The 16,424-nt window shown below is 39.6% G+C and overlaps 1 protein-coding gene across 1 annotated transcript; it reads left to right on the forward strand.

Moving 5' to 3' along the window:
- Nucleotides 1-487: 487 nt before the first annotated feature.
- Nucleotides 488-16,357, forward strand: PPID (peptidylprolyl isomerase D). Its single transcript, XM_042808261.1, has 10 exons — nucleotides 488-701; nucleotides 2,300-2,440; nucleotides 2,896-3,002; nucleotides 7,542-7,730; nucleotides 8,512-8,634; nucleotides 10,246-10,352; nucleotides 12,947-13,088; nucleotides 15,352-15,438; nucleotides 15,522-15,564; nucleotides 16,122-16,357. Exons 1-10 carry the CDS (start codon nucleotides 617-619, stop codon nucleotides 16,208-16,210), a joined length of 1,113 nt encoding a protein of 370 aa, XP_042664195.1. The 5' UTR covers nucleotides 488-616; the 3' UTR covers nucleotides 16,211-16,357.
- Nucleotides 16,358-16,424: the final 67 nt, after the last annotated feature.

Consider the following 16,424-nt stretch of genomic DNA (forward strand, 5'->3'; position numbering starts at 1 on the left):
CCTTCCCTTTTTCCTTCTCCTTCCCTTTTTCCTCCCCCTTCCTTTTTTCCCTTCCCTTCCCTTCCCTTCCCTTTTTCTTCCCCTTCCCTTTTTCCCTTCCCTTCCCTTCCCTTCCCTTCCCTTCCCTTCCCTTCCCTTCCCTTCCCTTCTCTTTTCCTTTCCCTTCCCTTTTTCCTTTCCCTTCCCTTTTTCCTTTCCTTTCCCTTCCCTTTTTCCTTTCCCTTCCCTTTTTCCTTCTCCTTCCCTTTTTCCTCCCCCTTCCTTTTTTTCCCTTCCCTTTTTCCCTTCCCTTCCCTTTTTCCCTTCCCTTCCCTTTTTCCTTCCCCTTCCCTTTATCCCTTCCCCTTCCCTTTATCCCTTCCCTTCCCTTCCCTTCCCTTCCCTTCCCTTCCCTTCCCTTCCCTTCCCTTCCCTTCCCTTCCCTTCCCTTCCCTTCCCTTCCCTTCCCTTCCCTTCCCTTCCCTTCCCTTCCCTTCCCTTTTCCCTTCCCCTTCCCCTTCCCCTTCCCCTGGCCCGCCCGCCCCCGCCGGTGGGAGGAGCGGGGAAGCGGCCCCGACCCCGCGGCGCCCGGAATCGCGGGCGGCCGAGCAGGCGGAGCCAGCGGGACAGCGGCGCGATGTCGCACCCGTCCCCTCTCGCCCGGCCCGGCAAGCCCTGCAACCCCCGCGTCTTCTTCGATGTGGACATCGGGGGCGAGCGAGGTGGGGAGGGGGGCGGGAAGGGGCCCGGGCCGAGGCCGGGGAGGGGGCGGCCGGGACACCCCTGTGCGGGGCGGGGGGGGGGGGGGGGGGGGGGGGGGGGGGGGCCGGGCCGGGCTGCGGGGAGCGGGGCGGCTCACGGCCGGGCCAGGCCGCGGGGCGGAACGTTCTCGACGGGGCGAGACGGCTGGGCTCCGGTGGCTGGGCTCCGCCGACGGGGCTTCCCGCCGCCCTCCGCCACCCCCAGCGGCGCGGTCCCTTCGCAGCCGCGCCCGGCCGGCTGGCGCAGGGCCCCGCGGCGGCGGCCCCCCGGTGCGGCCTGCCCGGGCCCCCGCGCCCCGGCCCTCCGGTGCGGCCTGCCCGGGCCCCCGCGCCCCGGCCCCCCGGTGCGGCCTGCCCGGGCCCCCGCGCCCCGGCCCCGGCCCTCCGGCAAACATCTCTCTTGGCGGCGTCGCCCGCGCTGCCAGGGGTCGTTCGAAAATCGGGGCCGACGGTCAAAATGGAGATAAGAAAGCAACAGCGTGGTAGCTGGGGTAATACTTGGAAGCGTAGGTTTTCGAAAAGTGCGTGGGTGAGGATGGACGCTGCCCTTTTGTCGAGATGCTGCCTCTCGTTTATTCATTCTGCTACTCGAGAGAATAAAGGAAGAAAGTCAGTAAGACGATTTGCCTTTTATTGACTTCCAGTCGTCTAATTTGTTTTCATTCCTCTGCTAATTAGAATTAATATATTTACATTTAGCTTCCGGTAGGGTGAAGTTACATTAACTAATTGACTGTGAGGCTGATGAGAAAACAGGAGCATCCACTGATGGCGGCTGCTACGAGTGAGAAATAGCTGAGAAACCAGTCTGTGACAATATGAGAATTTGACGCAGAATCCCATTTCTCGACTGTTTCAGGATCTGTTAGATACTCAGGCTTCACTCCCTTTACTGAAACCGTGTACATTTTTGGATGTCATGATTGCCTGTAGTGTCCGTAACTGTAAATAGCCATTATTCATATGCATGTGAAGTATTACTGTGCCTTAGTAAAATTGGGGTTTAAGAGAATGAGGAGTGAGGCTGGTGAATATGCTTGGCATAAGCTTTTTAATCAAATAAAAGTCTCCACAAAAGTCTATTTTTATAGTATCTATTTTGATACATTGTGTCTGTTTTGATATACATACCTTGTATCTATTTTGATACAATTTGATTGTATACAATTTTTATTGTATCTGTTTTGAGCCACGGATATATGTTAAAATAGACATAAAGTAAGTATGCATGTTAAAGTACATGATTTGGTTTTCTTATATATGTCCGTGATTTCCCCCACATATTTTTTTGGCAGGAAATGCCTTTGGTAGTTTTGGTAATTTTTGGCAGAATCTGTCTTTATTCCCCATAAATTATTCTTGACAGTAGAATTCATTGTTCATAATGACCTTGCTAAAAACCTGATGTAACTCTTGCCAGTGATTGCCATGAAACAACTCCAAAATGTAAATCTTACAGTAATCTAAATAAAAATAATCAAGTCTGAAACTTTTGCCTTGTAATGCTCATCATGCCAAGGACGGGACTTAAAAATGTGTCTCATTTTCTGTCATTTCAGTTGGACGCATTGTCTTTGAATTATTTGCTGACGTTGTACCTAAAACTGCTGAAAATTTCCGTGCGTTATGTACAGGGGAGAAAGGAACAGGGCCTACCACTGGAAAACCTCTCCACTATAAAGGATGTCCTTTTCACAGGAGTAAGTTCTATGAAATCCTCTGTTTTCTCTTGTCGGTAACAGAAATCCTCTGTTATCAGTATTTGAAATAATGTTAAATAATATTTTGGAGCACTTGTTTAAGAAATAGCTTGACTGAAAGTAAGCTTTTGACACTTTGATTCTCTAATGACTAGATGTTCTTACCATGCAATGACAACAGTAAATTATAAGTTTACTGGTAAGTTAGTAGTAGTAAAATTAGTTTACTGTGAGTTATGAATAGATTGAAATGGATTTCAGGCAAAGGATTAAATATGAAGTGATGTCCACTTAATTGAAAAGGAGTACTTAGGGGACACCTGATACATAAAAGGTGGGTTTTGGTTTTATTTAGGTACAGGTACTGGTGACAGGGATTGTTCTTCACCTCTGAATTGTTTATCTTCATGCGTTCCTGCCTGGCTGCTACATTTTATAATTATTTTCTTTTACAGTTATTAAGCAATTTATGGTCCAGGGTGGAGATTTCTCAAACCAAAATGGCACAGGTGGAGAAAGTATATATGGTGAAAAATTTGAAGACGAAAACTTCCATTATAAGGTACCTGACTGAAAATACTAATTGCATTCAGTTTTTGAAGTTTCAGTGATTTTTCTTTTCTTCAAGTTCAGAATTAGCTCTCTTTAGTCCAAGGTTAATGTATTTTTAACCAGTGGAAAGAATGCAGCAAAAAAGCCCCAAACTAGTTTGTCCTTAAAGTCTTTGTAGAATACAGAACAAATACATTTACAAATACATACAAAATGAGGTCAACCTCATTAAGACAAAGACAACCATAGTTTACATTTTAATTTCACCATCAGAAATTAATTTGAAACAGTATTTTAGTTCTCATCAAAGTAACGATATTATTTTAAAAGAGTAGCAAAATTTGTCACTGAAGAATGTACAGCATGTTAGCATTAAATGCTTTTTTTGTATTTAATTTGATGCTTTCTTTTTTTTTTCATATACTAATAACATTCATAAGATTAGAAGTGAGAAATAGATTTCTTAAGAACTGGAGAACCCATGGTAGATTGTAAAATTAATCCAAAGGAAAATTTAAAAGAAAGTATTTTCCCCACTACCGTTTAGGAGAAGTAAAAGGGCTGTATATGAATGTCTTTTTTTCACCAAAAATGCTAGGAAAATGTGCTGTGAACAAAGCAAGTTTTTGAACATGCAAAGGTCTCGATGTGAGGATGTCATTTTAAGAAATGCTGGCTTTGATGGCAGAAATTCCTACCCCTCCCATTACTTATTCCCATTCCTGTATGAGAACTCACTGTGTCCCTGCTAGCAACAATTAGTGCAGTCCCACAAGCAGTTTTGTCAGCCCAGCTGCGGGAAGAGAGGAGGGAGCTGTGCTGCAGGAGTAGGAAATTCTAAAATTGTCTTTGTCCTCAAAATCCACATCCAGTGACAGCAGGAAGACTGCAGGTGCGTGTGCTTTATGCACACAAAATAACAAGTACAATTTTTGAACAACAGTTTTCTCAGGATGTGTTCTGTGTCTTGTTTGTTTTGCAGAGACATAACTTTCAAAATGTTCATTACCATTCTTCAGGCTTCTCTTTGTCATCAAAATCAAATGCAGTTGATGCCTGCAGGGTCTGTTTTTTGATAGAAGACCGACTTCTTTTCTGTGTTTTTGAAGAACTGTTTGCCTTCTGTATTTTTAATTTTTTTTTTTAATTTATTTTCTTTTATTTTTCTTATTAAGCATTTTAGTTCTACCTTTCTTTAAAAATGGGTATTCCAGAAAGGGGAGAAGACTGCTTTTCACCACACTGTACAGTAGGGCTGTGTACCTTAAGCCTACAATTTATACAGTGTTTTAGGGTCTCCAAATTTAAGCATTACCTTTAGACTGTGACTTATATTTTTTGTCTAGCAGACTTAGCTATTCTGAAGAAAAGTGGCAACCATAACAATTGTTCTGAGTGCTCATCTGCATTCTCAGCTCTACATAAAGGGCTGTGTGGCTGGAAAAAATCCCCTGTGCTTGAACTATCAGTAATGACATCTTGAACCTGGGTGGGAGCACTACTTGGAAACAACATGTCCTGCAAGTGCCCCTTACAACAGGCAGGACACCCGGGGCTGTAGGTGACAACTCTCAGAATTGGCATTAACTGTTTTCATATTGTGTTATTACATGACAGTGTACAAATGACTCCTCAGCAGCACTGACTAAAAAACTTACATTGTTTTCCTGTGGTTAAAACAAAGCCCTGACTGCAGTTGTACTTGCCTTCAAATAGTATTTTAGGAAAAGAAAACACGGCAATCCTCCGCTAATCAGACATCAGAGTCCAAGTTCAGAGCAATAGCTGGAAATACAGCTCCAGTGTTCATCTTGGAGTTAATTACAGTCGTGAGAGATGTCCTCTGAAGTCTGACACTCGCTATGGTGGTGCCCATAACAGTGCTGCTTAAAGTTACTCTTCTGCATTGGTCCTTGTTGTAGGATCTCTGGCTCCCTGAAGAAGGAGACTTTGTGTCATCGTTACTTTTTTGGATGGTGCTGTCGAGTGAGACCTGGAGCTAATTATGAATGGAATGGAAACGATCCCTGTTTCTGTACTACTCTGACTGCTCAGCTATAACAAAAGTTGTCAGTGTGCCAGGCATGAGTTGAAGAACTCACTTGGATCTTGTACAGAGTCTGGGAGCTCGATTCCCATCAGCTGTTGGCCAAGTATGTTAGGATTTTAGTAGGAGTTAAAATGCCTCGACTACATAGAAATTCACTGGGTCTTGCACTTAATCTAGTAGTCCTGCAAAGTGTCCTCAAACCACTGTCTTGGACAACAGTGAGTTGTTTTTGTTGACACTTAAGGACACTGGAGATACCTGTTCTTGTATTGTTTGTATGGTTTCCTGTAAATTGCAAGAAACTGCAAGACTTTGTCAGTAGTCAGCTTACCATGGCAGATCAATCTCACAGAGCTTTTTTTGGTGTCATTTCTCCGGCTAATGGCTGTGCTGTTGGGAAACACCCAACTCACACAGCCCTCAAGCAGTGTTGTTACCATGGCATAGTTTTGCAAGCCTTGAATCTGTCAGAGAATCCAATTTTCTCCAGGCTTTTTTACTTGCCTTACCAGCTTACAAAATGACAAGCAGAAACCATCACGGGAAAGACACTCTATCTGCAGTATTTTTCAAAACACTCATGGCAAGAAAATGCACGAGTGACAACTGTTTTGTTTATAAATAGGGACTCTCATCATGGGACTAATGTTGAGACATGGTCCCGAATTAAATGGGGTTGCATGTAAGTATGAAAATTGGACCCACCAAACTGCTGTCCATAATTCTCTAACTTGTTCTCCAAATCTTTGCAGGCAAAAGGTAAAACTGCAGGTGTAAGGCAACACCAGAGCTTATTGTTACTTGGCCCTTTGTTTATAAACCATTGCTGTCTAGCATTAGTTTTAATTGGGGAAAAAACCCAAACAAACTAAGATTTATAGGTCTTTTTCTGCCTCTTGGGCAATGAATCAGTGACCAGCCTCAGAATCGTATTTGCAGCTATCTCCTGTGGGGAAACCCTTCTGAGTAACTTGTTTGCCAGCAACTACAATGCAAAATGTTAGATGTTTGTTTTAGAGGCTGCATTCCTGCAGGCTTGCTACCAGATGCCTTCTCTTGCCGTGAACACAGGCATCCTCTCAGTCATTTGCCATCTCTGATTCCCATGATGAGTTATAAGTAGAAGAGACAAAGCCAAGATTATTCCAGTGGCTTTCTGTTGGCTAGGTGCAATTCTAGCTCTCAGCTCTACCACCTTGCCCCAGAGTTCCTGAGCCAAACTCTGGTTGAAAGATTCAGACTCATTGTACCGTATGACCAGATGCACACAGCAGGCAAGGAGTTCTTCCTGTCACCATGGAAATCCAAATGCTCTGTGGGGAAACAGTTTTCAAAACAACAGGTTCTTTGAAGTGGTAGAAACTGTAGGGACAAACCAGATGCTTCAATATAGCTGTCTTAGCCTGTCGTCTCAAACTAATCAACCTCCCATTGAGCTATGAGATCTACTTCAGAGCAATTTCTGCTTCCGTCTCCTCTGTGCTGTCATATTTTATTTTTTTTCCCTCCCTTCCTCCCCACAGCATCAAGTTTCTTAGGAATACCTCAGCTTGCATATTTCAGACATGTACCAGTGTCTTGGTATAAAGCTACTGAATTACATTAAACAGAGTTCTTTGCACTTAATAATCAGATCAACTTGGAGGGAATAATATCTTAATGGCTGTGTCATGCTGGTTTAACAAGAGATTCACAACACATATGAAGAGTACATTTTTGCAGTATAAGTGAAAATGAAATAATCTGTGTGATGGAGCAAGGTAGTTCTTATTTCAAAGAAGGAAGAAGTATTTGCGGAAACAAGATAAATAATATCTTCTCAGTTAGGCTATTTAATAAATTTTTGTTAGTTTGTGGCCTGGTAACATGAGCCAAAATAATTAGATGGTTAAAAATACCAACAGAATAGAAACTGTCTCTCTAGGAAAGTGAAGGCGTTAAAAAAAACCCACAAACCTTTACATAATAAAGGCTTAATAAGCAATAATGTAGTCTTTAAATAATAAAGACTAAAACCCACAGTTCTACAACATACTTTATGTGAGTAGTCCTTATAAAATTGATACATACCCATCTTGACAGTGTCACATTAAGGTTGGTTTAAGTGGTGGCTGGCTTTGTTTCTTGAGGCCAAGGGTCTTGAATAATCCAGTGAGGAAGTTCACAGGCTTCTTGGGTGCTCTGCCTGAAGGCAGCAGCTGCGCAGGGGACTGGGCGAACGAGCAGCAGGCAGGTGTTAGAGCATCAAGCTGCACATAGGGCTCCGTTTGCTGGGCTGCCAGGCAGCAAGCAGAGGTGCAGAGCTGGGCATGTGCCCTCTTCAGTCATGACAGGTAAGATTAGTTGCCAACTGCATCTAACTGCCTGGTTTACCAAGCTGTCATTATGGCTGTCCTTGCTCTACGTATTAACAGCCTTACAGAATCCTATGTATGGCTTTATAACAGATCTTTTACATTTTGACTGATTTTTATTTTTTTTTTTTTTCCCCCAATGCAGCACGATAAACCAGGGCTGCTGAGCATGGCAAATGCAGGACCTGGTACTAATGGCTCTCAGTTCTTCATTACAACGGTGCCTACTTCTCACCTGGACGGGAAACATGTGGTGTTTGGCCAAGTGATCAAAGGAATGGGTGTAGTTAAAATATTAGAAAATGTTGAAGTAAAAGGAGAAAATCCTGCTAAGGTAAACAAAATCCAAAGCACTTAGGGATGATGTTTATTCTACCAATATATGATGTATATTAATTTCTTCCAAATGCTTGGTGTAATGTTTAGAGACAGTCATTTTTACTAGCAGTGTTAATTTCCATTTTACTGTCCGTGTTAAGAAGTTTTTGTTCTTTTGCTGTAAATATCCTTGGCACAAACAATTAATCTGTCGTTCAACACAGCTGTGAGGGTGGAAGCTTTTATCAGGGTGAAGGTGGAAATGTACACAGCTAGACGTGTAGGATGGGTGATGAAATTAAAAGGTGGAATTCACAGTCTTACCTAAGTGATTTGTAATTCTTAGGAGTTTTCTGCCAGAAGTCATATTTCTGGAAAAGCAATTGGTGTGTAGGTCATGTCAGTTTGTGGCTGTTTGAAAAATTAGTAACTCTGTAACTTTAAAAAAGACTTGCCAGTTTAAGAAAGAACCATCTTCTCTGGTGTAGTAGAACTTCCATGTCTTGTGTTTTGCTGCAGCTCAGCTTGCTGCCAGTTCCTCTTCCAGCCTCTCCGAGGAGCGTGGGTATGGTGTTCTTGGAATGCTGCTCCTCTGAACGCAACACTTTCTGTGATAAAAGCCTTTTGATGAGGATAGGCTAATGGTGTGATGAGTTTCTGAAATCAGTCCACCCAAACAACAGATGAAAAAGCATTTTTACTAAACTTCAAAGAGCACTCAAAGTTGTAGTTTTGTTTTTTTTTTTTTTTAATTGTCTTAATAAGCAATACTGCTATTTACACTTTATTTTTTTCAGTTGTGTGTCATTGCAGAATGTGGAGAGCTAAAGGAAGGAGATGACTGGGGAATTGTTCCCCAGGATGGATCTGGAGATGTTCATCCAGACTTTCCTGAAGATTCAGATATAGACTTGAAAGATGTAAGTACTTTTTCTTTTCTGGTATTTTACAGAATGCGGGACTTGTAGGTAGTCTGAGTTACATGGTGTCTGTGATGATGTTCACTAAGCCTTTTTTTGTAAGAATCAATCAAGGTCCTGATTAAGTGGTGACATTCAATTTTAGGAAAGAAAATGCTGTAGGAGAAGATTGCAGTCTCATTTTTTTCAGTGCTAATTGCAGCTGATTTTTGCCCCAGTAACTAAAACCACAGTTACTTACAATTATTACGCATTTTTTTTTCGTTCTTCGTTTCTTTTTACTTTTGTTTGTGCCGTAGTGACAAATTGCAATTACTAGAACTCCATGCTGCAGATGACTAACTTAATGTTGTACCTACATACTTTCTTTGTGCAAGTTTTTAAACAGCCACCCTTAAAAAGATTTTGCCTCACTTTCTAGAAATAATGGATCAACCTTTTTAAAAAGATTTTTACTACATCAGAGCTAGTTGTTCTCAGTTCCCAGTAGTTGTTTGCTTTTTCAGGTTGTTGAAATTGAAGGCAGATCTGTTGTTGAGCTTTAGGGAGCAGACTGGTGAAATCAAGCAGCTCTGCTGCAGGTTTTCACTTTATCATGAAAGTGGAATAGACAAACTGTGTAAATCAAACAGTGATTTATGAGAGGGTGAAAAAAGGGGGGCTGCACACGTAGCTTCCAAATACAGTTAGAAATAGAACAGTAAAATAACATTACAGCTAGAAACTCCTTGTATCTGGCTATGGAGATGCACTTCAACTTGTGAAAAGGTTTTTGGATAGCATTTGCTGTGGTTCAGAAGTTGGCGGGTGACTGCCTCCTTTAATTTTAAACTTGATCATATAAACTAACTACAGAAACCATCGTGACATTGGTCTCATGCTGTGATCAGTTTTTTTCAAGGTCATTAATTCTAGTAGGGTAGAAGTGTAAACTGATAGTATTACAGATGGCAATGTAGACATTGGACAAATCTTAAGACAACTGCGGTGTAGACAGCAGTAATTATAAACTGTTTATTGCCGCTAGAAAAATAACACTTGAAATGTATGCCTGTCTGGAAATAGAAATGATGGATTTTATAAAGACAGGCACTTGTTCTTTTTCTCTTTCCATAGATGTTTTAAGTGTTTTCCAAGAAGGAGAACTGTGTTCATACAAGTTCTAGTTTGAGAGCATGCAGAGTTCAGGTGACTAAGACTGTTTTGAGAAGAGAAAATTTTCTCAGGAATAAGGCAGTCTTGAATACTTTGATTGTTAGCGTGTCTTCTTTTCTATGAATAACGGTCAACACCTTTATATATAGCTCTGTGTGGGTAGCAGCATTCAGGGGAAGGAGTTGAACTCCTATGTTGTCACTGGTATTTTCTCACCCTTTATATTGTAGAAAACCCATTAGGAATTTCATCTTTCCGACTACTGTGTTACATAAAGTAGAGAATATTACAGGGCTGGTTTGAAGCTAGTATTTGTCTAAAATAGGAATATTTTTATTCTGCCATTTATAATCTTTGAAAGAGGATGGACATGGGATCCTACTGTTACACGTTAAGTAATTCAAGACTTCTTTCATAAGTACGTTCATACTTTATATTTTCCATCTATTTTATTAGGTTGACAAGATTGTGGCCATAGCAGAAGACATAAAGAATATAGGAAATACTTTCTTCAAATCGCAAAATTGGGCAGTGGCAGCTAAAAAGTATAGTAAAAGTTTACGGTAAGGCTCTCATCATTCAATCAGGTAGTTCCTGTAACCCAAATTAATACTGCTATCAAGCAATGATACGTGCATTTTAAAAGTGCCTGTTGCTGTGCTCTTCTATTTTCTTTTTTAAAAAAAGAGCCTTTTGAATCTGGAAAACATCTCGTTGATTTTTAGCTACTTAATTCAAGTAGATCTTCTACTTATTGCTAGGTAAGAGCTATAGTCAGGAAATAGTGTTTAGAACTGACTAAATGCTCCTTTTTTAATACACTTGCTGTGCTGGTGCATAATTGGGAAGAAAAGCACAATAGTATACAGGGTAGTTAATGGACACGAAAGGAGCGAGATACTGTTTCTCTGATGTCTGAAAAACGGTACGTTTAGGAAATTGGCAAGTTCAAGAGAGAGTACCCCCAAATGTGACCATTATTAAGTCATTATTATTTTTTCTGAGGCTCCATACCATCATCCTGACTCCATGTATAATACAGACTTGCCTTCAAAATCATGGTCTTTCTGCTTTTGTTTCCATACTGCTCCTTTCTTCTTTCTGTGCTTTTTGCTTTTTTTTATATGAGCTTCTTCTGAAAACTTTTTTTAAGTTATACTGACCTTTATCCCTACCTTCTTAATGATCACTGGTTAATTAGCAGTATTACTAATGAAAAAAAAAAATCAGACATATGTAATGCTTCAGCTGTTGTTAACTGGCTGGATTTCAAACAAATGATGTCATTCTGAAGCATAAAAATAATCCTTTAATTACAGGTATTAACCCAAGATGCAATGTCTCCCCCTGCCCTAAAAACGCCCATGACAGACCAACAGAAACCCCAACGTAAATAAGATTTTTATATAAACCTTTTAAAAATCATACAGAAAAAAGGCTGGAATGGGTCTTTAAGGATCTTTGTGATGTATCTGTCAACTTCCTCTCCCCCCTTCTTAGGTAAATATCAGGTATAATTATGCCATCCCTTACCATTAGCTGTCTTGCTCACTCTTAAGCACACCCAGTGAAGGCTCCTCCAGTTTGAGTCGACAGCTTCTATTTGTGCTTATTTGTCCTTGTGGATGAAAAGAATAGTAACTTTTCTAGACTAAATAAATCATTCAGGCTCTTTATAAATCATATTTTTGTGGACATGCCCTGTTGTTGTATCTTAAAAATCTAGTACTTTACATAGGATGATGTATTTCAGCTGGCACTTTGCCAGAACTGATAGGAACAGAATAGCTCTTACCAGGGTATCTCCCATGTCTTATGTACAACTCACCTAGCAAATCACCTGGCAGTGCTTTTTTTTTTTCTCTTCTCTTTACCAACAGCAACCATTATAACCTTCTGTTCTTTTTCTTGTCTTACTGCTCCTTAACCAGTTCTTTAAAATTTATTTTATATGTAAGAATTGACTTTTTGTCAGAAAATGTATTACTTCCTATTGTCTCCCTTGATGTTCATCTTCCTGATTTGACTTGGAAGCCCTAATTTTGGTTCCTGAATGGTTGCAGTCTTTCATGTTTTGGTGTGATTTATAAATATTCTAGGTGTATTCTGCTTGTTTTGAATATAGCACAGTTTTGTATTATAACTCTCCTTAGCTTCTTACCCTTTTCTCTCTCTCTTCTGGGTCTCATTTTTTGCATGATCCCCAGAAAGTGGAAGAATCACTGGGATGATGTCTAATTTACTTTTTACGTATTGCTTATTTCTTTGGTCCAAAGTTGTATACAAACCATGCAACACTCAAAAGATAAGGCATGCAAAAATTGTACTTACATAGGCACTGATCTCCAAAGATGGCATTAATCATGGCGTCCTTAAAACGTGAAGATATACAAACACATGATTTTTATTTTTTAAATAAAACCCACAGAAGTTCTATCAAGTAGGCCATTAAAGGAGTTAGAACTTTTACATCTGCAACACACCTTTGCCACTTGAAATAAAAAACTGACAGCATTAGCACACTGTAAATTAAGGAGATACAGTTTGCCTGAGAAATGGGGATGCAGTAAATGATGTGGCTTAGTCCCAAACCAGTGCCAGTTTTGAAGTTCAGAGAAAAGTCATGAGGGAAGACAGTGGAAAGAAGGTGGAGTTACCAATGCTCATAAACCACCGTCCTTTACAAAGTAAAAGTTACCTTCAGCTTTTAGCCATAAATGCCTAAACTAATTAAAATATTATTGAGGGAACAGAGGAAGAGATGAAGCTGCCAGTGAATGTGGAAGGTGCAGTGGTGGTGCTGACTTTTTGCCACTGATGAGCAACACATTTTTTGAGAATAAGCAGTCATTGAGATAAATTCTAATGGTTTCATGCCATCTAGAATAATGCATTTGTCTAAGAAAAAGAATGCTGTTAGTATGGCGAAGGACTAGGAGTTATAGGAGCACATTCACCAGTGAGTTCATATTTTTTGTCAGGGTAGACCTTATGTATTTATTTTGGTAAATATTTGTAGTAGTGAAATTGAAGCTGCTTTAAAAATACCAGTTTGGATAGGCCAGTTCACACATAGCTGTGGAAAGATAGCTAAGGGCAGAACAAGATGGAAGGTGCAACACCAATGCATGTTCTTTGTAAATCTGTTTTTCTGCAGGTATGTAGAAGCTTCTGAAGCAGTGGCAGAGGAGGCAGACAAACCAAAGTTAAAGACTGTTGCTTTGACCTGTGTTTTAAACATCGGCGCTTGTAAACTAAAACTGTCAGATTGGCAAGGAGCCATTGAAAGTTGTTCTGAGGTAAATTTAACTTTTAGTATTTTGATGAACAATTGGCCTGTGTAGAAAATGGAGACTGAAACTACAAAGCATTTTAAACAGTCTTCTGACAAGCTTGTGATTTGAAAATAAACAAAGTAGAAGGCTGATTGTGAAGTTAGTAATAACTTTCCAGTATGTGGCTTTTTATAAAGTTTTTGAAATTGAAATGACTCATTAGAAACAAGCAAAAGAGGGCTGCTGCATACTGCCAGAAAAAGTGCACGCTGTCATTGTCAGTTTGGTTTGCAGAGCTAATTTTTGTATTACAAAGAGTTAAACTGTCTTCAGTGAAAGAGGAATAATTTGAAGACTACTATGAGCAAAACGTTTTACTTGCTTTTAGATTTGATGGTCTTGTATTTTCTTAATTGAAATTACTTTTCTAACCAAAGCCCTTTCAGGTAGTCTTAGAGGTGAAATGAAACCACTGAATAGGAAGAAAGGAAGAAGGAAACAATACATGTGGAAATACTGAAAAGTAATAGCATTAAAGAAAAAAAAAAGAAACAGTGACATGGTGGCAGAATTTAGTACATTTGAAGAAACTTTAAATAATTCAGTAAAACTCTGAATTTTGAAGGAAACAGAATAAGGAATGCTCTTATCTGTTAGCAGAGGATCCTGAGCACTATCTCCTAGGGCTTTGTGCTGAAAGCAGGAATCTCGGCTAATCTGTGTGTGAGGGGTCTTTAGAGAGCTGGCTTGCTTTCTAGCCTGCTGATGGTATTACCACATGGAAAACTTTCATAAACCTGTATTCATAAGGGACAAATGGGGAATGAGGAAAGAAAAAACACTATAATGTGATATTTGTCATCTAGCAAATAATAAAAATTGAAACAGCATGTTACAGATAGAAATTATTAATCATAATACTTGCCATTGTGGAAAAAACCCCCAACACTTCCTTTTTTTTAAGATTACAGCATCATTAGATAAAGGCAACTCCAGAGCTATAATAGACTTCCATAAGGTATTTAACTCACATCTTATAACAAAGTGTTAAATGGTATATCTGCATTTTAATCTGAACACCAGTTTCCTAAGATTAACTAGTAGAGTTTAAGGTAATTGTTAATGATAAACTAGATACTTTCCCTTCTAGGATTCCCTAAGGGCACAAGTGATTTAAATTAACAGTCTGTAGTATGTGCATTATTTGGTGTAAATAAAGAATTACAAATGGCTGAAGCTGTGCAAACAAACCTTGCTTTAAAATAGCTGTAAGCACAGTGGCTGAGCTAAAAAAAAACAAGGAATGCTACCTATGCATACACAATACAGACACCTAATTTTCTAGTTCTTGACAACAGAAGAGGCTCTAGGTTTTATAGCAGACAGATCAGGATGAGTGCCTAGAATAATACTTCCTTTGTATTAACAGACAATACTGAAGTGATTTACAAAAAAATCTGGATGCATCATCTAATGTCTATAATTCTTACCTAATGATTTCAAGTTAATAAAGCCACACATTCACGCAGAGATTTCCTCCAATCACTAGGAAACTGTAGTCTTTAAAATAATTTTTAAAAAGACACAGAGAACTATCTGCAATAAGAAAAGAGAATGTGATATTCAAGGCAAGAAAACAAAACAGCTAGCTAGCCAAATTAACTGAGGTACTTTGGAAAAATAATTTAAGTAATCAATTAGTGGAACAAGCTTTTTACTCAGCTACTGTAATTCCTGTTTTGATATTGTCATATTAGAGCTGGCATATACACTTTAGTGAGACCATTCAGCACAAAAAAAGTGTAATGACTGGAACTTGGCAAGGTTCCCGAAGCATGAGATGGATTGCTTGGATGTATCTTTCTAGCCTACCGTGAAAACAGCTTTACAGGAAATATGTGCTTTCTTTATGACACCCATTTGAGGCTTTTTTGGTGTGAAGGAAAGAGCTGCAATATAGAGAGTTGTACCATGAGACTCGAGGTTAGGATAATTTGAACTGCAGTAACACCTTTGCCTTGACAGATACATACACACACAGGTTCCATTTTATCCTCACCTATGCTCATCCTTCACAAAAGACTTCTGCTGCAGCGATATTAAAACTGATTAGCTAGCTATTCAGTGTGCTACATTATAGCATTCCTTTTTACACAGTTAATGTTTTGACAGCTTACCCTGAAACCAACTGGGGAGATTGTCTGCTGGTGTGAACTGTGCCATTTGCAGAGATGGGAGGCTGTGAAGTATATGAAATGTTAATGTGACAATTTTATTAAATTTACAGGCTCTTAAAATAGATCCAGCAAACACTAAAGCTCTCTACAGACGGGCTCAAGGATGGCAGGGAATAAAAGATCTCGATCAAGCATTGGTAACAAACACAATATTTAATTTTTTTTTTTTTAATCTAAACACATAATCAGAAAATTAATTTATATTTCTCTTTTATTTAAGGCTGATCTTAAAAAGGCTCATGAAATAGCCCCTGAAGACAAAGGTAAAATAAAAGTTGGTTTAGAGTTTATTTACTTGTTTTAAAGAATGTAACAATGTAACCAGGGTAGTACTGACTAGGAAATCGTACCAGTGGGATGCCTAAAATGCTAGTTCTAACGCTTAAACACCGGCATATTGAGCACAGAGCCCACTGAGGTGGAAAGCCTGTTTTTACACAGCAGTGATGCTTCTCTTGCGCTGAGAATCCTGCTGATGTAGGTCAACAGCACGCCTCTTGAGCCATCCCCCATATGGCATAGGGGTCTTACCAACTTCCTTAATTTGTTGGTCTAAGTGGGGAAGATTTTTAGCTCATAAATCATGTATTGGCACCAATACTGTGCTTGCTACACCCCCCTCTAACTGGTTACCTTACCAGGTGAAACAAATTAAGGGACATGGGGTTGTTGCTGCTAGTATCTGACCTAATAGAAAATTAAATACAGTTCTATTAAATGAAATGGATAAGTTGCAGCAGTGTGACCTGGTCTTTACATGTTAGGAGACCTAATGTAAAGAGATTACTATAACTGTATCATGGATTTTCTTTTTAAGCAGCTATCCAGACGGAAACACTCAAAATCAAGCAGAAGATAAAAGCCCAAAAGGAGAAAGAGAAGGCAGCTTATGCTAAAATGTTTGCTTGATTTTTTTTTTTTCTAAACTTTTAAATCTATGCACTAACTCATGCAAAAGGATAAGTGGAGCTGCTTCTTTCATTTGCCCTGTACTGCAGTTTTCAGTGTTTACAACTCAGAAGTCTAATAATAAAGACAAACTGTTCAAAGGTGAAATGGTTTTCTTTTTTTTTTTTTTTTTAAGCTGTAATAACTTTTGTTTTGCAACTCAGGTGTGTTTCTA

This window comes from Tyto alba, unplaced genomic scaffold (genome assembly GCF_018691265.1).
Source record: "Tyto alba isolate M040663 unplaced genomic scaffold, T.alba_DEE_v4.0 Super-Scaffold_6, whole genome shotgun sequence".
NCBI classification, from domain to species: Eukaryota; Metazoa; Chordata; class Aves; order Strigiformes; family Tytonidae; genus Tyto; species Tyto alba.